This window comes from Loxodonta africana, chromosome 17 (assembly GCF_030014295.1).
Source record: "Loxodonta africana isolate mLoxAfr1 chromosome 17, mLoxAfr1.hap2, whole genome shotgun sequence".
In the NCBI taxonomy this organism is placed as follows: Eukaryota; Metazoa; Chordata; class Mammalia; order Proboscidea; family Elephantidae; genus Loxodonta; species Loxodonta africana.
Genome location: NC_087358.1, coordinates 29,319,995 through 29,345,678, shown reverse-complemented (window position 1 = coordinate 29,345,678; position 25,684 = coordinate 29,319,995). Strand labels below are relative to the sequence as shown.

The following is a 25,684-nucleotide window of genomic DNA, read 5'->3' as shown; positions in this document are numbered from 1 at the left end:
GATATTCTGGGTTTTTGCTTACTCTGGATTCTTCAGCCGCAGTCTGTTCATCTGACTTCCAGTTCTTGGGACTTGTGGTATCAGCTTGCCTGCCAATCTTGGGATTCCTTGATCCTCACAGCCTGTGAACAAGAGCCCTGCTCTCCCACTTGCCGATCTTGGGTTCGCCAGCCCCGGTGGCTACATGAATTGGGAGAAGCCTCTATTCTGATCCACGGACTTGGGATGTTCCAGCCCTTACAATCGCAGAGCAGTGTCCTTGATATAAATCTCTCTATATATGTATTTATATACCTTACTGGTTTTGCTTCTCTAGAGAACTCAGCCTAAGACACTAGGCTTCATAACATGTTTTTCTCGGTAGCGCATTTCTTCAAAATTCTACAAGCCTTGAATTTTGAGAAGCTCTAGTGTTTGGGTGAACTTGCTGAATTAAAAACACCTGTACCTTCTTTCTTTTTTTCTCCTTTTCCTTCCAGTATTCTCTTTGGACTAGAGAATGTGGGCTATGGTCACTGAGGTGATGTAATTACCATTGTTCTAATGAAAAGAAGTTTAGATCAGGATGGCTTATAAGTATAAGGAATAATCAACAATATTAAGGATGCCAGTCCCTGGGTGTTCATAGGAATAGAGTATGACTTCTGTTTTTGAGGAATCCATAGTTTAGTAAGAAAAAGAGGACATACACAGAAAAGAGATACAGGCAGTCCCTGGGTTACAAACTGTTCCTAAGTCTGTCTTTAAGTCAAATTTGTAGGTAAACTGGAACAGGTACATACAAGTTCTTACTTAGTGTCAGTTGGTCAAATGTTTGTCTTAGTATAGAGTATATATTTTACATTTCTATGCGTATAAAACACTTCCAAACTGTGCAGTATTTTCACGAGTGTCACAAAGTAGTGTGTGCATTTGTTATTACTAACTATTGTATTTAACTCTAATTTTTAATATAATAGGCTTTATGGCAGTCTGTTCTTTAGTACGAGTTGTCCGTAAGTTGGATGTTTATAACCTGAGAACAGCCTGTAATTAGCAACTTGTGGGAACAAGACTCATGCTAGGAAATTGAATAATAGTGATTCAAATCTTTTTAGTAGATGACTTTCAGACTTTAAAAATTCCAGCAAAGATATTTCATTGAGAACTGGTGGTAAATGTCATGGGCATAAGTTCTTATTTAGAACAAAGTAGGTTGACAATTATAATACGCTTTGAAATAAAATTTCTAATTAGAATTGCTTTTTAATTTGCCTTTATAGTTCTTCTTGATGTCATTTTAGGAGATTTGATTATAATAATTATAATTATAATAATGAACAGGAAACAATGTACAGAACATTAAAATGGGTATTTCAGAGACTGGAAAAACAGTAAAAGCAATTAAAGTATTTTTTTGATTATTGGAATTTTGAGTGGCCATACCTTTAGGGAATGTGAAGGACATAGATATGTGGGGGAAGAAAAACAAGATAGCTCTTGTTGAATGGGGATGATGGGCAAGTCCATAATAATTAATTGGAGTATAAAAACAATGTAAATAATTAAGTCGGAGAAATATATTACATATATATTTATGTGCTAACTATATCTATCTTTATGTGGAGACAATCACTGGGAAAGTGAGAAGAGTAAAAGACTAAGTGTGATTCTTGAGTGATGCCATGAAATGGAGTTTGAAAAAAATTCTTCTGTTTTAAACTTATAGCATAGTTGTGATACTCTCTGATGGAGTTGGCTCCAGTAGCTTTAGTATAGTCCTTCAATAGAAGATATGATTAGATTTGTGGCCAGGCCCTGTGGTTACCTCCTTTTGCTTTGTTTACCCAACCTGAGTTCACTTAGATGATAGCTTTCGGTATGAGTTGGTATTTCCTCAATTCAAGAGCTTTAATAATTTACTCTCTGTGGATATGTAGGTAGGACTGCATTGGGGATCATGTTAAATAGAGTTACAGTGGCTGGAATCAGGACAAAAATTAAGATATTTGAAAACCTCTACTTTGAGTCATGAGATTTGCATCCAGTTTACCGACATCAACTAAACCATGTTTTATTCCTCTTTGAAGCATGCTTGTTGGTGTGCAATAAAATACAATAATAGTGATTCTATTCTTGTTGGCGGAAACCCTGACGACGTAGTGGTTAAGTGCTATGGCTGCTAACCAAAAGGTCAGCAGTTCGAATCCACCAGGTGCTCCTTGAAAACTCTATGGGGCAATTTGACTTTGTCCTATAGGGTCGCTCTGAGTCGGAATCGACTTAACAGCAACAGGTTTGGATTTTTTGGTATTCTCGTTGGCAGATGACTCCAGCCTTTAAAATTGTATATGCATGACACCAAAATAATCAACCCTATACTTTTTTTACTTGCTTGGGTTTTCTGTTTTGGTCGCATAAATTCTTCTTACTTAAGCCAATGTTAAAAATTAACCTGTTGCTGTTGAGCTGATTCTGACTCATAGTGACCCTATAGGACAGAGTAGACCTCCCCCATAGGGTTTCCAAGGCTGTAATCTTTGCAGGAGCAGACTGCCACATCTTTCTCCTGAGGAGTGACTGGTGGGTTCAAACCACCTGACCTTTCAGTAAGCAGCCAAGCACATAACCATTGCGTTACCAGGGCTCCTTATGTTGAAAATTAGCCAACAATAATTGATGTAAAGAACTTTAATGGTAATTTAGGTAAACCTTTTCGTTTTAGAAAGGAACGCTGTACTGATGAGCTGAAGAGACGTTGGAATACTATTCTGTGGCTGTGAGTCCTGCTGAAGCCCTGTGATGAAATACCAAAGCAGGTACAGTGACGGACCAGCTTAACTAGATCTTTGGTTGGTTTCAGGCATGCCCTGCTGACTGACATGAACCCAGTAACATCAAATACCATTTCTTAGAAAGAGGTGGGTTAAGTCTCTTAAAATTTGGGTAATGTACTATTGCTTGCATAAGCTAATTCAAAGATTCCAAAAGTTTTATCATTAAAAAAAAAATTTTTTTTTTTTTTGTTCCTACAATTTCCAAGGAAGAAACAACTTTTGTTTTTAAAAATAGCCTCAAATTACCACTTCACACCTATTAGGATAGTGTGATGGTTAAGATTGTGTGTCAACTTGGCTGGGCCATGATTCTCAGCATTTTGGCAGTTTTTTTTTATAATGTTGTGATCACTTCCCTGTTGAGATTCGATATGAGGTCACCCCCAAGATGGAATCTGCTGTGAGTAGTCAATCAATTGAAAGGGAGTCTTCTTGGGCATGTGACCTATATCAAATATACACAGACATTCTGGTGAGGATTGGGGGCTTTCGTTTTGTGCTGGATCCTGCAGCTTGTTCCTGTTCCTCTGACCTCCATTTCTTGGGACTTGAACTAGCAGTTTACCTGAGATCTTGCCTGCCAATCTTGGGATTCATCAAACTTTGCAGCCTGTGAGCAACAACCCTGCTTTCTGAACTGCCAACCTTGGGTTCACCAGCCCCTGCAGCTATGTGAATAAGGTGAAGCCTCTATTCTGAGCCACAGACTTGTGATGTTCCAGCTTCTACAACTGCATGAGCCATTTCCTTGACGTAAATCTTTCTATATATTTGTATGCTTTACTGATTTTGCTTCTCTAGAGAATCCAGCCTAAGAAAGATGACTAATCAAAAAGTGAGATAATAACAAGTATTGACAAGGATGTGGAGGAACTAGAACCCTCATATACTACTGATAGGAATATAAAATCGTGCTGCCACTTTGGAAAACATTTGTACCATATGACCCAGTATTTCCACTCCTAGATATAAACCTAAGAGAAATGAAAACATATTTTCTTGCAAAAAATTGTACACAAATGTTTATGGCAAAATTGTTTATAATAACCAAAAGGTGTAAGCAACACAAATATCCATCAAATGATGAATGAATAAACAAAATGTTATATATCCGTATATATATTCACCATAAAAGGAATAAACTTCTGATGCATACTACAGCGTGGATGAACCTTGAAAATATTATGCTAAGTGAAAGAAGCTAGTCACAAAAGATCACATATTATATGATTCTAGTCATATGAAAGTCCAGAATAGGGAAATCTATATATACAGAAGTAGATTAAAAAAAATAATAATTTTTTTTTTTTTTGAAGTAGATTAGTGGTTCCTTAAAGCTGGGGATGGGGTGGATTGAGTGAGGGGATAGGACTAGGGTAACTAAAGGATATGAGGTTTCTTTTTGGGGTGATGAAAATGTTCTAAAATTGACTATGGTGGTGGTTGCACATATCTATGATACACGAAAGACCAGTGAATTGTACGCTTTAAATAGGTGAATTGTATGGTATATAAATTGTATCTTAATAAGGCTGTTTAAAACTAGACTTAAGTGCATCTTTTTCATTTCAGAAATTTTCCAAGGTAAGATCCTGTATATTATTTTGTGTATGCTTTCAAAGAAGCAAAGGCCTTGAGAGAAATTAAAGCTTGGACCATATAGCTGACACGAAGAGAGCGCCAGGCAATACAAAATTCCTGCTTGTGGGAAAGTGGTTTTAGCTAAATTTTGCACATTATTTCATATCATATTTTTGTTGAATTTCTTCTTTTGTCTTTTTCCTTTGGTTGAGTCTACTCTTAATACGGTGAAGCTGGAGTGACTAAAAATTTGATGAATAATCATTTGTCAAATTGTGGCCAGTCTATAAATTCTGTGAATAGCAGAGCCTGGAAATGTTGGTATCTATAACATGCAAGGTGAACTTTATGTTTTGAAGTAGCTGAGTCCTATAGACCCTTTTGGTCGTATCACATTAATTCTCTGTTAATACAGAGCTACCTTTATTCATAAAAGTTTCCTCACAAGTGATTATGCAGTGGTTGGGTCCTAATTAACTTGGAGCTTTTATGTGAATGGTGTCAAAAAATTTAGTGCATAATGCTCTCTTTTGTTCAAAGAAAACTGGCAAGTAAGACAGCACAAACTGATGCTAATTTACACACATTGTTTTAAGCTTAATAAGGAATTAGTGCAAGAGTTTTATAGAAATGTTATGTTTTTGCTTTTTGAAGAGTGGCTTATCTGGTTCAGCAACCTTGGGCTTTGTGTATATTTATCTTTATCCAACTTCCACCTCTATGTGGCTCTGCATTCTTCCAGCACTTATATACTTAAGTAAACTTTGTGTATATATTTTTTTAATGTGTTTGTACATCAACAGCTGTTAGATTGGCATTTGGGTTTTATAAGATACTTAATTGCTCCTTTTTTATTCAGTAAAGTAGGGATGATATTGACCTCACAGATTTATATTAGTGACGTATATAGAGTTTCTGGTATGTAAGTACTTAGGAGACTAACTAGAATATATGTTGATCCAGGGAAATGACTGTGGTTTCTCTTTTGTTTCCTTTTCTGGGTGGATATTGAAGCAATGTTGGCAAATAACTGACTACTCTGAAGGAAACACAAGAGTACATGCTGAAACTGGCTTATAAAATGCAAGCCAGCTGGCTGCGCTAGCCAAAGCCTTAGGAAACAAGCCTTCTTCATCTAATTTATGTATGGGAAATTGAATCAGCAAGCTTCACTGGATCACGTCTTTGTTTGTTTGAACTGTGCATTTCTGAGTAACTGTAATAACGTTATGAAGAGAACACATAAGTGAAGCAAGGGGTAACCTTTCAGGACACAATGTCATAACCATTTCTATGGAAGAATCTACAGATGATTCTATGCAGGAAGTATATTCTGTGTGGATGGTGTGGCCTCAGGCTGGCATAGTTAATAATCAGTCCACCTTATCCCATGAATACAAAAAAAGTTTATATGCATTTATCATTGCAATTACTAAAATTTATTAATTTATTGTAATGATTATAATTTATTAATTTATACTTATATATAAAATCAGCATTTATCGTCACACTCTTGTATGCCTTCTTCTGTATTATGGGGCTAGAAACCTGAGAACCTCATTTCCCAGACTGCTTTACTTTTGTGTTCTAGGTATAATTTATATTCTGTCAAGGAAATGAACTCATGCAAGACTGCAAAGACAATTTTTTTTTCCCTAGTGCCATTAAGTTGATTCCAACTCATGATGATCCCTACGTATCAGGGTAGAACAGGGCTCCATAGGGTTTTCGTAGCTTTTTTTTCTTTAAATTAGATTGTCAGGCCTTTCTTTTGAGGTGCCTCTGGGTAGACTCAAACCTCCAACTTTTAGATTAGCGTCTAAGCACATTAACTGTTTGCACCATGCAGTGACTACAAAGACAGAATAGAGGCTTAGTAAACCTCTATAGGAGCCCTGGTGGCACACTGGTTAAGAGCTATGACTGCTAAGCAAAAGGTTGTCAGTTCGAATTCACCAGCTGCTCCAGGAAACCCTATGGGGCAGTTTTACTCTGTTCTGTAGAGTTACAGTGAGTCAGAACTGACTTGATGGCAATGGTTTTTTTCAAAGCCATTTATAAAAAAAGGAAGAACTCCTTTGAAATGAATAACTTTACTAACTTACTGATTTTGTAAGTTTGGAATTCTCAAGAGAGGCCTTTTGTTTTCCTTTTAAACAAAGAAATAACTGTTCCGCATTTACTGTGATGATTGGATTTTTAATTAGACAAGCAAGATGAATGAATTAACTTTTCTTCCCCATTGGCTTACTTTTTTTTTTGGCTTTAAAGAGCAAAAATTTCTTTTTTTGTGCGTTAAAAAATTGTATATTTTATTTCCTTTTTAATTGTGCTTCAGGTGAAAGTTTACAGAGCAAATTAGCTCCTCATTAAACAATTAATACATGTATTATTTCATGACGTTGGTTGTCAGCCCCTCGACGTGTCAACATCCTCCCCTTCTCAGTCTCGGTTTCCTCATTTCCATTTGTCCAGCTTTCCTGTCCTCTCCTGCCTTCTTGCCTTGAGCCTGGGCTGGTGTGACCATTTAGTCTCGCATACATGGTTGAGTTATGCGTATTATTGTTTTATAAACTCAGAAAATCAAACCCACTGCTGTCAGTTCTGACTCATAGCGACCCTATATATCCTGTCTAATCTTGAGCCTGTCTAATCTTTGGCTGAAGGGTGAATCTCAGGAGTGACTTCAGCACTGAGTTAAAAGGGTGTCTGAGGGCCATACTCTCAGGGTTTCTCCAGTCTCTATCAGACCAGTAATTGTTTTTTTTTTTTTCTCCAGCTCTGTTTGGGACCCTCTATTGTGATCCCTATCAGAGCAGTCAGTGATGGTAGCTGGGCACCATCTAGTTGTGCTAGGCTCACTCTGTTGGAGGCTGTGGTAGTTGTGGTACATTAGTCCTTTGGACTAATCTTTCCCTTGTGTCCTTGGTTTTCTTCATTCTTCCTCGCTATAGACAGGGTGGAAGCAGGATAAGTATCTTAGGTGGCTGCTCACAAGCTTTTAAGATCCCAGACACTACTCACCAAAGTAGGATGTAGAACATTTTCTTTATAAACTATGTTATGCCAGTTAAGCTAGATGTCCCTCAAGTGGTGTACTTTTTATGTGGCATTGTCTGAGAGACTGCACATAGTATTTTTAAACAAATGCCAAGGTTGTCACCTTTCAGTGGCACAAATTTCGTAAAGTTGTTTAGTAGCCCTATACCTGTAAGAAGGCAATTGTTTTAATTACTGAGCAATGTGCAGATTCTCCCCTGATGAATAGTTTACCTCTCAAAGAAGCATTCAATCAGGAAAGGTATCTACAAGATAGTGCCTTTGATAAATACAACCACGTTAATAACAGTTCCTAAAAAGAAAGATTTCGATTCTTTCAAGAAAATGCCAATTCGTGGCACCCAGTCTCTGCAGCCTGAAAATACGGAATGATAACCTAGTAAACTGCCCTGAAAACCATCTTTCTTTTGACAAGACATAGGATGTTACTAATCAATTAATTAATCTCCCTCTTTAGTCCAAAAATAATTTAATGCAGCTAATGGGGAAATAGTGCTTCTTGGCCTGATGTAAAATGAAAAATTGTCCAAGATGATCTCTAAGGTCTCTTCTTTATATACATCTTTTATGATACAGTTTTTTGGGACTGTGTATTCAAAACTTCATACAAGGGGCCATATTTCCATAAACTCCTAATAGTAAACATTTTATGGGGTTTAGGATCAACCCAGATTCATCCTAGAATCTCCCTGTTATTTGGACTTAGTGTTTGTGAAGCTTACAAGTATCCTTTAAGTCGATGTAACTTAATTTCCTAGAAAATTCAGAAATAAAGATTCCTTCTCTGTTCCTGTTGTTGTTGTTATCAGGTGCCATTGAGCTGGCTCCAACTCATTGTGACCCCATGCACAACAGAACAAAACACTGCCTGGTCCTCTGTCATCCTCACAGTCTTTACTACATTTGAGCCCATTGTTGCAGCCACTCTGTCTTCTTCTTTTTCACCAACCCTCTACTTTACCAAGCATGATGTCCTTCTCCAGGGACTTGTACCTCTGATAACATGTCCAAAGTAAGTGAGATGAAGTCTCATTATCCTCCCTTCTAAGGAGCATTCTGGCTGTACTTCTTCCAAGACAGATTTGTTCGTTCTTCTGACAGTCCATGGTATAGTCAATATTCTTTGCCAGCACCATAATTCAAAGGAATTAATTCTTCTTTGGTCTTCTTTACTTACTGTTCAGCTTTCTCATGCATATGGGGTGAGTAAAATACCATGGCTTGGGTCAGGCACACCTTAGTCCTCAATGTGACATCTTTCCTTTTTAACACTCTGAAGAGGTCTTTTGCAGCAGATTTTCTGAATGCAGTATGTCACTTGATTTCTTGACTGCTGCTTCCATGGGCATTGATTTTGGATCCAAGTAAAATGAAATCCTTAACAACTTCAATCTTTTCTCCATTTATCATGATGTTATTAGTCCAGTTGTGAGGATTTTTGTTTTTTTTATGTTGAGGTGTAATCCATACTGAAGGCTGTAGTCTTTGATCTTCATCAGTAAGTGCTTCAAGTCCTCTTTGCTTTCAGCAAGCAAGGTTGTTATCCGCATACCGCAGGTTGTCAATGAATCTTCCTGCAATCCTAATACTATGTTCTTCATCATATAATCAGCTTCTTGAATTATTTGCCCAGCATACAGATTGAATAAGTATGATGAAAGGATCCAACGCTGGCACACACATTTCCTGATTTTAAATGACACAATATTCCCTTATTCTCTCGAACAACTGCCTTTTGGTCTACATATAGATTCTTCATATGCATAATGAAGTGCTCTGAAATTCTCATTCTTTGAAAAGTTGTCCATAATTTGTTATGAGCCACACAATTGAATGCCTTTGTTTGGTCAATAAAACACAGGTAAACATCTTTCTGGTATTCTTTGCTTTCAGCCAAGATCCATCTGACATCAGCAGTGATAACCCTTGTTTCACGCCCTCTTCCGAATCTGGCTTGAATTTCTGGCAGTTCCCTCTCAATGTACTGCTGCAATCATTTTTGAATTATCTTCAGCATAATTTTACTTGCATAGGATATTAAATGATATTCTTAGACAATGTCTGCATTCCTAACTGTAGGAATTTGGCAAGTAGTTGTCACTTTTCAGTGTCACAACTTAGTAAAAAGAGGATGTTTTATTACAGTCTCTGTATCTTATGAATTCAAAAAGTGACTCCACTGTTTTCGTAGAGAAAGTCCATGTACGTCTGTTGAGTGGTAGGGAAGGTAGTGAAGAAGACAGTGTATTTTTTTATATAAAGAAACTACATTTGACTTGCTGGAAGATAATTTTAGTATCACTGAACAATATGAAGTTTCTTCCCAGTCTGAATAGATTTCTTTTTAAAGGCAAAGGGCACCATGTCAGTGTAATCTTGTTGAGAAATATTTCTAGCCAATATTTTACAGGAAATGTAATAAAAAGAGTTTAAAATTGCTTCAACTACATCTTCATGCTTGTCACTTTTCCCAATTTAAGAAGAGAATAATTATACTTCCTCCAAGATTGTATTTCTGCCATTTAATGTTGTAGCTGGTTCAAAATTGAAAAAGGCATGCATCAGGGTTGTATTCTTTCATCTTACTTGTTCAGTCTGTATTCTGAACAATCCAAGAAGCTGGACTATATGGAGAAGAATGTGGCATCAGGATTGGAGGAAGACTCATTAACAACCTGTGATATGCACATGATATAACCTTGTTTGCTGAAAATGAAGATGATTTGAAGCCCTGATTGATGACCTTCAAAGACTACAGCCTTCTGAATGGATTACACTTGAACGTGAAGAAAACAAAAACCCTCACAAGTGGACCAATAAACAACATCATGATAAATGGAAAAAAGATTGAAGTTGCCAATGATTCAATTCTATTTAGATCAATAATCAATATCTATAGGAGCAGCAGTCAAAAAATCAAACAATATATTGCATTGGGAAAATCTGCTGCAAAAAACCTTCTTGCAGTTTTAAAAAGCAAAGATGTCACTTTGATGACTAAAGTGTATCCGACCCAAGGCATGGTCTTTTCAGTTGCCACAGATGCATGTGAAAGTTGGATATAGGGGAAAAAAAGAGAAAAGACAGAAGAAGCAATGATTCACTTAAATTGTGGTGTTGGTGAAGAATATTTTATTTACTGTGGTCTGCCAAAAGAACAAATCAGTCTGAGAAGAAATACAACCGGAATGTTTCTTAGAAGTAGGAATGGAGAGTCTTCAGTTTGCTTCCTTTGGACACATCATCAGGAAAGACCAATCACTTGAAATGGACATCATGTTTGGTAAAGAGGAGGGTAAATGAAAAAGACGGAAACCTTCAATGAGTTGGATTGACACAATATCCGCAAGAATGTACTCAAACACACTAATGGTCAAGGGGCTGGCACAGGATGGGGCAACATTTTATTGTTATCTATAAGGTCACCATCAGTTGGAGGTCACTCAACAGCAACTAACAACAATAATGTTGTATAAAAGGTCACTATCTTAGTTATCAGGAAACCCTGGTGGCGTAGTTGTTAAGTGCTACGGCTGCTAACCAAGAGGTCAGCAGTTCGAATCCGCCAGGTGCTCCTTGGAAACACTATGGGGCAGTTCTACTCTGTTCTATAGGGTCGCTATGTGTCGGAATCAACTTGACGGCAGTGGGTTTGGTTTTTTTGGTATCTTAGTTATCAAGTGCTACTATAACAGAAATGCCACAAGTGGGTGGCTTTAATAAACTGAAATTTATTTTCCCACAGTTTAAGAGGCTAGACATTCAAATTCATGGCACCAGCTCCAGGGCTAGGGGAAAGATTTCTCTCTGTGTTGGCTCTGGGGGAAGGTCCTTATCTCTTTCAGCATCTGTGGGCCTGGTGTTCCTTGGATATCTCCACATGTCTTGGCATAACAGGTTATAATTCCGGTTCAGATATGACTCAGGATACAGTTCTTCATCAGGACAGCTTCTTAGCTATACCCACGGGCACGCCTCTCTCTCTCTCAGCCCCTTAGCCCCTCAGCCTGGCCCAGCCTCTGCCCTGCTCAGGCAATTGTGACAAAGCTCTTCAGCCCCACCAGTAAGTACCCAGAGGCATCCCACTACACCAGTAAGGCTCATCCTGAAGGTGGTCAGATCTCTTGCTCCGTTGGATGGTGTACCCACTGCACTGTCTCCTGCCAGTCTCCTGGTTCTGCTGCTTCTGGTTCTCTGCCGCCGCTTCTTGCTGAATTGCACTGTCTCCAGTGTTACAGCTCTCGGTCTCCTGGATCTAGGAGGTTCTTATCGCAGGGATTCCAGGTCCAAAGGATGAGCTCCGCTCCTGGCCCTTCTTTTTTGGAGGTAATGAGGTCCCCTTCTCTCTTTGCTTGCTTCTGTCTTTTATCTTTTGTAAGATAAAAGGTGGTATAGGCCATACCACAGGGAAAATCCCCTTACTTCAGATCAGGGCTGTGACCTGAGTAACAGTGTTGCATCCCACCCTAACCCCTTACAACTGATTGACTGATCACATCAGATCATGTATGGGGGATGATTACATCATCACATAGCTGCCAAATTACATCATTAGATAACTGCCAAACCACAGAGAATCATGGCCCAGCCAAGGTGACACATGTTTTGGGACAACACAGTTCAATCCATGACATTCACCAATAGCATTTTGCCTTTATCGCGATCTCTATTGGTAGGCCATCTGCTTCGAGACAGATCTTTATGCTCTGAATTCAGATAAAATAGTTACATCTAAGTTACATCTTGGATTTGTTTCAGAATTATGAACATGGTTGGTAATTTCAGAAAAAAAGTTCCAATCTTTAAAAAAGGCCTTTTCGGAGATGGAACAGAAAATAATTTACATTAAAGATGCTTGGTTAACATGTCCTTTTATTATTGAACATATTTTAAAATCTGCATTTGAACATTAATGTAAAGATACTTGTAAAATGGTTTCTTATTTGCTGAAGTGACCCGACTTATTGATGATATGCCTCTTGTTCCCCTATAAATATCTAAACAAATTTTCTTTTTTTTTTTTTTTAACTTTTCTATAATGCTTATTACAGGCTGTTAATGTCTCAAAAAAGTTGTTAATTTCTCTTTTATTATAGCTATCATGAATACTTTTATGTGTGAAAGTTGCTCACTGGTAATACTAAAGTGAAGATTTTTTTTTCATTTTCTTCGGTCAAGTCAGGATAACCTAATATACATTTTAAAATTCAGGCTTCTCATCCAAAAACTGTCATGAGATTTGTTTTAGAAGAGATTTTTTTTGTTTGTTTGTTTGTTTTCCCCCTAGGATGGTGTAAGGGTTAGGGAAATTTTTTTTTTTTGGAAAGAGACAAAGGTAAGAAGATATAGCTCCAAGCACATGGGCATATTTTTTACAGAATATAAAGCACCTCGAATTTTTTTCCTTAATTAATCATATTTATTATTAATCTGTTATTACTTAAGTTTGACAGAAATTTCTCATAAACCTTTAATTCTTTACTTAAGTTTGACAGAAATTTATCATAAACCTTTAATTCTTTTCAGGGGTAAAATAAAAATAAAACAATGATTTTAAAGAATAATCAATGATTTACAACATACTATATTTTTCTTTTTTTATATATATAAAGGTGGAAACACTTGTGGGATAGTGGTTAAGAGCTCCACTGATAACCAAAAGGTCAGTAGTTTGAATCCACCAGGCACTCCTTGGAAACACCATGGGGCAGTTCTACTCTGTCCTATAGGGTGGCTATGAGTTGGAGTCAACTAGACGTCAATGAGTTTGGTTTTTTTTTTTTTAATATATGAAGATGAAAGCATTTATAAGGTCAGCACAAAGGCACTGGAATTTTCAGGAGAGTTATTAGCAGAGAAGGGGGTAGAGTTGGGGACGGGAGAGGCAGAGCTTTTATTTGTATTTATTGTTAAATACATCTTTGCTGACGATGACCCTGGCTTTGGGCAAGATTCATTAATCTTTTCCTTCAAAATTTGTTGCAAGATGCAGAGTTTAAAGTGCTCCCAGGAGGTGGTTGTTGCAGTGAGAGTACGTTTCACAGTGGAAAGGAAGTGTGATTGGAATCCGTCTAGAGTCAACTGCTCTTTGTGAATGGCTTGAATTTATTTTGGGTCGACGTGAGTAAATGTCAAGTGCTTTTTCATGTGGTCAAAGTGAGCTCATCTGTGGGCCCCTCCTGTGAAAGCCAGACATTGGGGCAAGGTTAGGCCACTCTATAGTCCCTTACAGTCTATTCCTAAGTCCCAAATCCTCTAAAACTGAAAGACTTTGTTTTTACAACCTTATTGGTGGCAATACTGGACCTGACTTGATGTGGAGCTATGTGTAGTGTTAACTTGTTCTACTTATAAATATTCACACATTTCATGGAAGAAACATTAGCGCTTGATTATAGGTGCTGCCCCAGACCCTGTCTGGGGTGTTACGTAATATGTAGTAGGTATATACATACATGTTACATACCATATCAAAATTGGAAAATTTCTGAATTCCCAAATACCTCTGCATCTCAGGTTTACAGGGAAGGGATGTGGGTCTTTGCTACTACAGATATTAATATTATTACTACTAAGTCATACTATTCTTTCATTAAACAAGTATTAGTGAATGTATATAATATGCCAAGTGCTGTACTAGGTACTGAATATACAATAGTGAGGAAAACATATATGGTTCCTGCAGTCTGTTTGGAGAGACAGATATTAAATTACCACACACACAGATATTTAATGACAAATTGTGTTAAATGCTACTAAAGAAAAGAACAGAGTTCAACAAAGAAATAATGGGCGGGGGTGTTTGTCATTTAGATTGGTGAGGCAGGGAAATGATATTTGAATGGAGACCTGAAGAGTTAGTAGGATTCAGCAGGTGCATGGAATGGGAAAAGCATTCCATATTGAGGAATGAGCTTGTGCAAAGGTACAGGGTTAAGAAAGATTCTGGCAAATGTAACAGGTGGAAGGAAACCATGTGCCTGGTGCATGGCAAGGGATAAGAAACCAAAATGAGACTTTGGAAGTAGTCAGAGGCTAGATTATGCTCAGTGTAGTGAGCCCTGGTGGCCCAGTGGTTAAGAGCTGGGCTGCTAACCAAAAAAGTTGGTAGTTTGAATCCACCAGCTGCTCCTTGGAAATCCTACGGGGCAGTTCTACTCTGTCCTGTAAGGTTGCTATAAGTCAGGATTGACTTGAGGGCAGTGGGTTTGGTGTTTTTGGTTAGTAAGCCATGGAATGTTCAAATTTTATTCTACTTGCTGGGAAGCGGTATGATCAAATTTAATCTTTAAGTTATCATTCTAGGCACTATATGAAGAATAAATTGGAGTGATGAAAGCTGGAAGGAGAGAAACAATTGGGATGAGAAAGGATGGAGGATTAGAACAGAAGGAAGGGAGTAAGGGAGTAGAGATAAAGAGAAGTATACAGATTCAAAACATAATTAGGGGAGATTGGTAGAGTTCGTTAATTGGTCATGACAACTGAGGGATAGACTTCCTATTTTCTGTGTGAAGGAAGGTGCCATTTACTAGGACGAAGAAGACCAAAAAGGAACGTGTTATTTCGGGTGGGGAGAGGGAGAACAAAAGTCCTGTGGTATCTGTAGGGTCTCTACATTCTTGGGAAGCACCCATAAGACCAATAAAAGTTAATATTGATCACTTCTCATAGCATACCTTTGATTTATTCACTTTCTTATTTATTTAACTGACTACTATGTGCTGGAAACCCTGGTGGTGTAGTGGTTAAGTGCTCCAGCTGCTAATCAAAAGGTTGGCAGTTCAAATCCACCAGGCACTCCTTGGAAACCCTATGGGGCAGTTCTACTCTGTCCTATAGCGCCGCTGTTAGTCCGAATCGACTAGGCGGCTACGGGTTTAGTTTTTCTTTTTGGTTTACTATGTGCTAGGCGGCACCCTGCTAGTGCAGTGGTTAAGAACTAGGGCTGCTAACACTTTGGTCAGCAGATCGAATCTACTAGCCGCTCCTTGGAAACCCTATGAAGCAGTTCTATTCCGTCCTATCAGTTAGAATCTACTCGTCATCAATGGGTTTGGTTTTTAGGTTTTTATGGGCTAGGTGGAGGAGCCCTGCTGGTGCAGTGGTTAAAGCGCTTGTCTGTTAACGGAAACGTCAGCAGTTCAAACCCACCAGCCACTCTGTAAAGGATGTGGCAGTCTGCTTCCGTAAAGACTGCAGCCTTGGAAACCCTATGGGACCATTCTACTCTATCCTATAGGGTCGCTGTGAGTCGGAATTGACTCGACAGCAGTGGGTTTGGTTTTTATGTGCTAGGTACTGTATTGTGCAGTGATGAAAAAGAAGGCAAGGTTCACGCGTTCCTAGAGCTTCCATTCTGATGTGTGTGTGGGGTGGGGGGCAGCGTGCAGATGGATAACAAGTGAACAAATACCCTAGTTCCATTTTACAGAAAAGAACCATAGGGCACAGTTACCTAGTCTGTTCAAGCCCAGGTGACCTCAAAAAAGATAAAACCAGGATTCCAGCCTCAGTCTACAATAGTGCTGTGAGGTTTTGGGCAAAGCAATTTACCTGATTCTGCAAGTGAGACTGTGACCAAGCTGAGCATCTCAGGGCTAAGTGATATATGTGCAAGGGAGCTGTGAATCTTGTGGAGGAAAAAAACGTCAGGCAACACCAATTCAAACTTTTCAACGTTGCACCAAAGCATCATTGTGAAATGTCATTTTCATAGACAATTAGGTCTTAAAATTCTGCCAAAGGCCACTTAGTTTTTCCCTTCTCTTCTAGTAAGGAATGTGTTTAAATATTCCCAGAAAGATGGGTGTTCCCTTTAGAGAAATAGATTTCTCAACCTTACGTAGTGGCAGCCAACACCAGAGAATCACAAAAATTGGAGCAGGATTTTTAAAATACATCTTACCCAAAGTACTGCATAGAAATATAAGGCAATGCGTGATGGTCTGGGATTAAATGTGGCCGAATAGGATCCAGAATTTGCTATTGCTTGGCTGATGTGACAGTCCCCTCCTGACCCCTACCATATACCATGGCCTTGGGGTATAAATATGTAGGGTAGCCTGGGGAAGGGTCAAGTAGTGCTTCTCCTGGTCAATCTTTTACCAAAGATTGCAACCAATTTGTTGTTCTTAGCTGCTCTTGGGTTGGCCCCTGACTCATGGTGACCCCATGCAAATGGAACAAAATGCTGCTGTAGGTCCTGCACCATCTCCATGATCAATTGAGATCAGACTGTTCGGATTCATAGAGTTTTCTTTGGCTGGTTTTCAGAAGTAGATCTCTAGACCTTCTTCCTAGTTCACCTTATTCTGGAAGTTCCACTGAAACCTGTTCAGTCTCATAAAAAAAAAAAAAGTGCAAATCAGCACTGACGGATACATGAAGTGCGTTGGCCAGAAATTGAGCCTGGGTCTCTCACATGAAAGGTGAGGATTCTACCACTGAACCAGCAATGTCCCTCAATTTAGGGGAATGTAATTCAAATTGTCCATGGAAATTCAGGAAATAAGCTATTTTAAAAGAGATCCAAGAGAATGAAATGATAATTAAAAGGTTAAAAAAACAGGATTTATGGAGGAAAATTAAAGAAGATGGGGAATGATGAAGAGAAGGCTGAATGTATCAGATCCAAGATCCCTGCTTGTTACTATTTCCTCCGTATTCCTGGGCAGATGCTCAAGGTCCCTTTGAAAAGCCTCTGGGGTGCCTCATGGACTGTCTCTAATCCTACCACCATTCTGTGCCCCCTGCTTCTGGTGTCACTTCTTTCATTTCTCCCTTGTTTCTTCATACCTGGTTTCTTTCTCTCTGTTCCATCCTTAGTTGTCTCATCAAGCTACATTATTTTCTGTATCTCTACTCTTTCAATCCACCACCCATCTGTCAGTTTGTTATTCTGTGGTGGCTTGTGTGTTGCTGTGATGCTGGAAGCTCTGGCACAAGTGTTTCAGTATTTCAAATACCAACAGTGTCACCCATGATGGACAGGTTTCAGTGGAGCTTTCAAACTAATACAGAAAACTTTATGGATCACAAGAGAATATTGTCCAGTGTAGTGCTGGAAGATGAGCCCCTTGGGTTGGAAGGCACTCAAAATACACTGTGGCTGCAACAATGGACTGGAGCATGCCAACGATTGTGAAGACGGCACAGGACTGGACAACATTTTGTTCTGTTGTACATGAGGTCACCATGAGTTGGAGCCAACTCTATGGCAACTAACAACAACAATAACAACTGGCTCAATAAACTATCTACCACTCCCATCTAGTGATCAACTAAAGGATGACCCTTCTTGTTGGTTTCTGACATACAGTTGTATCAACCAAATATTTTTTAATTGAAGAGCCACAGTAGCTTTGCCATAGTATTTTGATCATCTCTTCTTCACCCCATTGGTGAAGGAGGGATTCCTGCCCTTGGGCTATGGGGATGGCCAAACACATGACACCTGTCACTAACAAATGAGATCAATAAGAGTTTATTAGTCACATATACTTACAACCCAGGGGAAGAAGACACCAGACACCATACAGGACAACACAGAGGTTGTGTTTGGGAACAGAGTGAACAATAAGAGACTATGAGAGGCAGACTTTATAGTAGCAAGAGGGTGGGGTGCCCCCTAGTTCCCATGGGAGGATGTGATTGGCTTGTTTGAATAATTCTGCAGGCTTTCAGGGAACCAAAATCTGTTATTAGGGATAAGCACGCACTATGGATGGGGGGAGTCCCTGAGGACTGCAAACGATTAATGTGCTTGACTGCTAACCAAAAGGTTAGAGGCTCAAATCTACCCAGAGATGCCTCAGAAGAAAGGCCTGGTAATCTACCACCAAAAAAATACCCACGGTGCACAGTTCTACTCTGACACACATAGGGTTGCCATGGGTTGAAACTGACAGGAACTAGTGGTAGTGGTAGAGTGGATAGGGAAATCTGTGATTAGACCATTGGAGTCACTCCTGGTTTTCCGTAGATGTCAAGGCAGCACACACTATTGAACCTTAATTTTAGATCTTACACCACACGTGGCTATCACACTTTAGTCTGGTGCTTCATGGACCAGTAACAGGTGAGACCTGTACATTCCTTCTTACAAAAGTATATAAAAATTTAGTTCTCAGGATTGCTTTCTTATTTTCAGAACTGTTCTTGACTCAGATTGTCTGAGTTTTCAGTCAAATATTCCACTATTTACTTACTTGATAGGTCCACATGCTCCACTCTCAACAGTCTGGTCTCCTGCCCTACTCCTCACCTCTATCCACAGCCTCCAAACCTAAATCCTTCCTGTCAAATATCCCAAACACAGCTTCCCAGGGCTTTCCAGATTCCCCAGCCTTTTCAGTGAACACTTTGGTTGCACTGCACACTTAATTTTGGAGCCTGCTTTTTCACACTGGAGCACCTTCCTTGGCTTCTCACTTTTAACCCTCTGACCAGCTCCACTTCATCCTTGGGTCTGGGTCAGACTCCTAGGAGTTACTGTGGATCCAGTTCCCAAGATACTGTTTTCCTGGGAGGAAATATAAGAAAAGAGCAATTTGATGACTGTTTTATAAGTGTTCAGGCTGATTACAAGGCATCTGGTGAGAAGTTGGTTTCTGTTCCCATGAAACAGAGTCATAGGAATTAAAATGAAGCTTTATATGCATTTTGGCCATATAAAAGGAAGGACTCTTGCTGCGGGATTTAAGCCACAGATAATCAAAGGGGACGTATGGACTACCCATTCAGAAAGGAGGTTAGGTGGGAATACACTTGCCTTTACATTTCCTGGAGGGGAGACTTCTGATCCTCTCCAGGGTTGGGTGGCGGGGAGGACGGGGGTTGGGAGTGGGTGGGTGAATGTGTGGGGAGTAGCAACATTTTCATTTACTGTCTTATCTCTTCACTGGCTCATCAGTATGGGAAGAGTCTCAGGCAAGGAATCTAATCTGAGATTTGGTGAAGGAGTAACATCCTTTGGATCATATTAACCACTGTACTGAAAAGGGATGCTCAGAGGTCTATCTGTCTCTTCTTTACCTCTTTCTCTTCCATTCTCTCTCTTTCTTACCTCCTAAATTCAAGTTTGATTCACTCTTTTCTTTCAGTCTTTGAAGGAAAAGTCAGAAAAGCTGCAGAGGGCCCCCTCTTCTGTCTTCAATTTAGGAGCAGGGAGAGTGGAAAACCTCACTCTAGGTTCATCTTCGTACTCCAATCCAGCTTTATGAGTAAAAACAAAACCAACAGATCCTTGATTTTCATTAATTTCTTCCATTTGTTTTTTCTCTAAATTGATTAGAACTTTTCAGGAAGAAGTAAGTCATCAGCACTCACTTCCAATCTCTAGCAAATATATTAAGTGATGCTTATACTACCGTGTCTAGCCAATGAACCGCATTGAAAGGCATCACGCAGCATTGCATTAGGTAACTAATTCAATTTTTTTTCTTTTAAAGTTCAATTCGTTCTTTTGCTTTTGGAAATAGATAGCCTATAAAGTTTAACCAGAGCATCTCATTTGGGATTTCCTAATCCAGTCAGAATTTAGCCACATCAGAATCTCCTAGAGAGCTTGTAAAGCACAGATTTCTGGGCCCTAACCTGACTGTGCTCAGTTCAGTAGGCCTGGCTTGGGACCTGAGAATTTGCAGTTCTAACAAGTTTCCAAGCATTGCTTATGCTGCTGGTCCAGGGACCATCACTTTGAGAGTCACTATTCTAGGCTATGGATATCTAGAGGTGAATGACCTGTAAAACACCAGAAAGGTTCTTTTGACTCATGCTTTATGATTTAAGCTTTCCTGTTTCTCATTTGTTTTTGTCTTTTTATTCAATAAGAGCAATTGCCTGTCACCAACAAAAATCTTTTCTAACCAATGAGCCAAAGAATGTGTCAAGTGTACATTCTACCAGAAGAAGAGGGGAAATAAATGACCTGGTTGTATCTTTCTTGATGGCCTTCCTTAACCCATAATTGTTAAGAGTGGGGAGAATGTCACAGCAGGTGCATGTGTTTTGTTAGATCAGGTTGCCAAGGCATGGTCAGTCTGCCAGGAGCCTCTTTTCCATGAGTGGAGAGGAGGATAGAGGTAGAAAGAAAAGCACATGGTAGAGAACCCTCCACAACCATGTGGGCAGTGCCACTTGACACCCAGATAGCATCTTATAAAGATGTGTGAAGCATTCTGACTTGATAGTTCCACAACATGACCATCCAATGTGTGTAGGGCAATCAGGCTGAATGAGCTGGAACTGGAGCTTCATTATGCCTCTAAATGGGGTTCATTGACTAGGTATGGTAGTGTAGACATCGCTTCAATACATTTATTAGAAGTTGGGAAAAGGTGTTGGTTAATCAGTTCTTCCTTAAAAGAAGACTTTCTTGAATAAATGCATTTCAGGAGTCAGACCTCTATGGTACAATGATGCTTCTGGAGCTTATAATTTACAAGAAGGTTCTCTATTGGTTTGAGAGTCTTGAGCCAGGAAAATTTTGTCCTCAGTCTGAAAAGGAGAATTATATACAGCGAGGCAAAACTATTATCAGGATTCTCCCCATGTTTGGGTCATTGTGGAAATGGGTGTGGGTGGACCCTGAGACATGAGTGAGGATGGAGTGGGCACAGGTTGCTATTCTGCTTGGGCTGGGGGTAGTGTGAAGTGGAATTTGTTCTCTTTCAGAAATTGAGTGGATGAAAGAATAGGAAGGAGAGAGGGTGAGTGGAGGAAAGAATAGGAAGGAGATAGGGTAGAGGGAAAGATTCTCTCAAGAGGAACAAAAGCTGGGACTGGATGAAACACCACTTTGATGATGGCCGAAGGATATTTTAAGGACTGGGACATTCGCTAACATTAGTTGCATTATGCAATGTAACCCCTCCTCCATTTCCCTCTTTCCTCCACATCACACATTCAGTAAAGGTACTGCACTCACAGTGTCCCTGGGTGGTGCAAATGGTTAATGTGCTCAGCTGCTAACGGAAAGATTGGAAACTTGAGTCCACCCAGAGGTGTCTCAGAGGAAAGGCTTGGGCCATCTACTTCAGAAAAATCAGTGATTGGAAACCCCATGGAGCATGGCTCTACTTTGACACACATGCGGTCGCCTTGAGTTGAAATCATCTTGATGGCAACTGGTTTTACTGCACTCATGAATGCTTTGTGTGAGTGGAATTTTGGAAGGAGGAGGAATTGAGGAAATGCTAAGTTTGATAAGGTGGGTCCATTTGTGCAGGCCCAGAGAGGCAGCGATAACTATTAGAAAGTAGGCCTGTGGGAATTCGCAGAAATTTCAGGGAGGGCTATAGACCCACAGAGGCTGTGTAACTGCCGAGTGTACATGTGTGTACACATAGATGTGCCTTTGGGTGCACAGTTTTCCCTAGATGTTTGCAGTGCAATGGGTTTCTCTTATATATGTCCTTTCTGGCCTTGAGTTTATAGTTCTGCCAAAAATAATTGGTTGGCTGCAGCCTGACCTGTGATTGGTCTATTTTACATACCTTGAAGGGATTGGTCAATGCAAATAGGGGTGTGAAACCACCCAATAGGTTAAGTGACCTGTGCAGAGAAATGGTCAATTACTATGCAAATCAAGTGATTGTGGCCTCCTGAGGGGATTGGTCAATTTTGCCACCCTATTGGGCTTGTGAAGGCCAATCCCACAGAGGTCGGAGAGGGATCTCACTACCATCAAGAAGAAAAGCCAGGAGTGAGCTTGTGAAGGCCAATCCCACAGAGGGTGGAGAGGGATCTCACTACCATCAAAAAGAAAAGCCAGGAGTGAAGGGCATACTTTGGATCTGGGATCATTGCCCTGAGAACCTCTTAGACCCAGAGGAAAGTGAAGTGCAATACTGGAGACGGCACGAAAAGGTGAACAATGGCAGTAACCACAGCACAGCACAGTGGCTGAAAAATGGTGACAGGAGTACAAACGGCAGTAGTGCGAGTGGTGAGGAACATGGGACTGTCAGATGGCTGTGGTGGAGTGCCAGCCCAGAAAGTGAGGCCACTGCAGTGGGCTTGCTGGCCCATGGAAAAGAAGATAGCTGAGAGCCTCAGGGCAGGAGGCTTGCTGGAGTGGGGTCCCTCCAGGCACTTGTCAAAGGAGCTGAAGAGCTGTAAAGAGCAGGGCATGGCCCTGAGAAGGGCCGACGGTGGGTATAGTTGAGAGTAGGTCCGGTGGTGGCAGGCACTGCCGAGAAGAGAGCGCTGTCATAGTTGAAAGCTGTCCTGATTGAAGAACTGTATCCTGTCTCCTGAATTGTATCCTGTTACTTCTGAGTTGATCCGGATCCCAAGTTGTAGCCTGTTACTAGTAATAAACCACATAACTGTGAGTATGATATGTGAGCTCTGTTTGGCCATATCAACGAATTATCGAACCCAGCAGAGAAGTACACGGCATCATGTGGAGGACGGCTCTGGTGTTAGAAAAGGTGAAAAAGTTGGAGAGCACATGGTTGTCTGACCTCCACCTCATAGGAGTCAGCTTTGTGCTGATCTTGACTCTCATCCCACCTTGTGAAGTTAGACAAGGCCTGACCTAGTAGAACACAATGTCAAGTGATAGTGAGACTCCCATGATATCTTGATTACGTATGCATTTCCCTTTTGCCTCGGTTTTTGAAAACTCAAGGCCAATTAAATATGATGCTGAATCAAGCAAATATTTTGTGAAAGCTGTTAGCATATTTTCTTCCTTGTTTTTATGGTTCTGATTTTTGATTTATATTTAATTAGCATATGTGTATGTTCACTATTGTACACTGACACAAAATATTTTTGACAAGAAGGTAGGATATTCTAAAAATTTCAAGACTTATTAGTCCTAGATATTCATGATTATAGACCACAGGAGACTACTCACGGCTCCTGCTGAAGGGACAGCCCTCATGGATACATATTTTATACTCTCTCTTCCTCAACCTCCTTTCCCATGGCCTTGGGAAATAATCCAGGAGAGTTAAATCCATAGACTAGTCTCTGATTTATGACATAAAAAATGCAAAAGGAGTCAAATTGTTTCTCTTTCTTTGTATGTTGGATGAGAAATTTTGAAACAATAAAGCGGTTAGAAGAAGGATCACTTATTGAAAGGCCACCCGTAGAGAAGAACTGCAGGGTAGATGGGTTGGCAACCCTGGTGGTACAGTTTGTGCTGGACTACTAACCTGAAGGCTGGTGGTTCAAACCCACCCAGCGGCTCCATAGGAGAAAGGCCTGGTGATCTGCTTCCATAAAGATTACAGCCAAGAAAACCCTATGGAGCAGTTCTACCCTGACACATGCGGCTGCTATGAGTCAGAATCAACACCAGTTTCAAGTAGTTTGGTTTTCCCATTCAAGCTCATGTCCATAAATATCTTTAGAATAAAGTTAATCTTCTCTGACTGGTGTATTAGTTGGAACAGGCCAACTGTTATAACAGAGAACTCAAATTCCTGGGACTTGTCACAATAGTTGGCACTTATAGTAGAGCCTTAGCCTGGTTAGTGGACTCCTTCCATCCGGAGGCTATACCCTTTCCTACACTTATTTTTCACTATCATTTAGAACTGTTTTGTTAAACAATTGATCTCATTAAGTTTTCTTCCTATCTGTGAAAAATATAAACAAGCAAAATTTTATTTCGGTGTTTGTTTTGGCATCAAGTTTAATTATTTTTCTTTCTTTTAAGTGATACAAGCTCATTTCTTCATCCATCAGAATCATTCACTGCAGGCTGCAACCTAGTACAGAAGCACACTGGGTTTCTCATGGAGTGCACATTAAAAATAATTAAAGTGTAACTAATTTCTCAAATACCACAATCTGGAGGAGGATTGAGAAGAATAGTAGAACCTGGAAAGAATAAGTGGAAACATTGCTGCAAACCAGATAAGAGATCAAAGACCCCAACTTCTTCCTAAAATGTCCAACATTACAAAACTCTCACTGTGAGCTACGTGGCCCATTCAAGGGGCCTTGTTGAGTGCGAAGATGGAAGAGATAAGAAGGGCTCCGAGTAGAACGAGTGGCCTGTGCTTTTTTTTTTTGGTTTTGAAAATTCTGTCTATATTCAAGAAACTAGAGCTTAATGCCGTTCCATCTAGTCCTTTCTCCCTTCCTTCATCTAGTATAGAGCACCACCAATGTGAGAAATGCTGTGCTGGGTATGGCCCAATCAATGCGTCCTATTCAGGAATATAGTGAACACCGTCTGCAAGTTCGGGAACCTCAGAGTTGCCTCTCATCTCATCACAAAGATGCCAGACGGCCGGAACATCTGTATGCAACACCTGTGAACAAAGCGGAGGGCCATACGTGGAAGCTCTGGGTTTTGCCTTTGGGTGGGAGATTGAACGGCATGGAAGTGAGGTGCCTGGGGAAGTGTGTTGAGGGAACTCCATCCCTTGCTTACCACTGGCACTGCAATCTCACTTATTCAGTAAATATTTATTGAATGCAAATGTGCAAGACAGTTCCAGGCAATTGAGGGATGTGTGAGACATGGTTCCACTTTTCAGTAGCTATAGGAAGGAAACGGCCACCTGAAAGATGACTCTAGAGTCAGTCCACTGCACATTTAAAAAAAAAAAAAATTTTTTTTTTAACTGGTCCCCAAACCATCGCAAATTCACAGCAACTTTAGGATCTGAACTTTTACCCCTACGCATGAATAATTAACATTATAATCTGCTCTAGAAGTTCCGTAGAATAGGCTAGGCTCCTTTCCTGCAGTAGAACCAGATACACAAAAATCTGCAGTGCTCAGAATCACTGCAGCTTGTGAAGGCCTCTTTGAGAATCTTAGGAATTGCTAATGCAGGTTTTTCTGTGTCTTACAGTAAGTAGAATGACCCCAGTGAATCCAAGCGGCCAAATATTTTAGGCATACCTTCATCTATTGCTACCTTGCAAATCTGTTTTGTGGAAGGAAATGGAAAGTCAAATCCAAGGTCGCCTACGTTTTAGTATAAAATGTGTTCAGAAGACTCATTATACGATGTTTTGCAAATTGTTGGCTTTTTTATGCATTCATATGAAAAACATATATTTATTGACAAGAATACAAGTAAATGTGTTTAGGCTTCAGACAGAAACCCTGGTGGCGTAGTGGTTAAGTGCTATGGCTGCTAACCAAAAGGTCGGCAGTTTGAATCGGCCAGGCGCTCCTTGGAAACTCTATGGGGTGGTTCTACTCTGTCCTCTAGGGTCACTATGAGTCGGAATCTACTCCGGGGCAC

The 25,684-nt window shown here is 40.0% G+C and overlaps 1 protein-coding gene across 1 annotated transcript in view; it reads left to right on the top strand.

Annotated features, from left to right (window-relative positions):
- The first annotated feature begins 2,702 nt into the window (after positions 1 to 2,702).
- The window catches only part of SCEL (sciellin), a 210,237-nt gene continuing 187,255 nt past the window's right edge, over positions 2,703 to 25,684 (top strand). Inside the window, exon 1 of the mRNA XM_064270007.1 lies at positions 2,703 to 2,798. Coding sequence (XP_064126077.1) covers positions 2,782 to 2,798 — 17 coding nt within the window. The 5' untranslated portion in view covers positions 2,703 to 2,781. The remainder of the gene's footprint in view (positions 2,799 to 25,684) is intronic.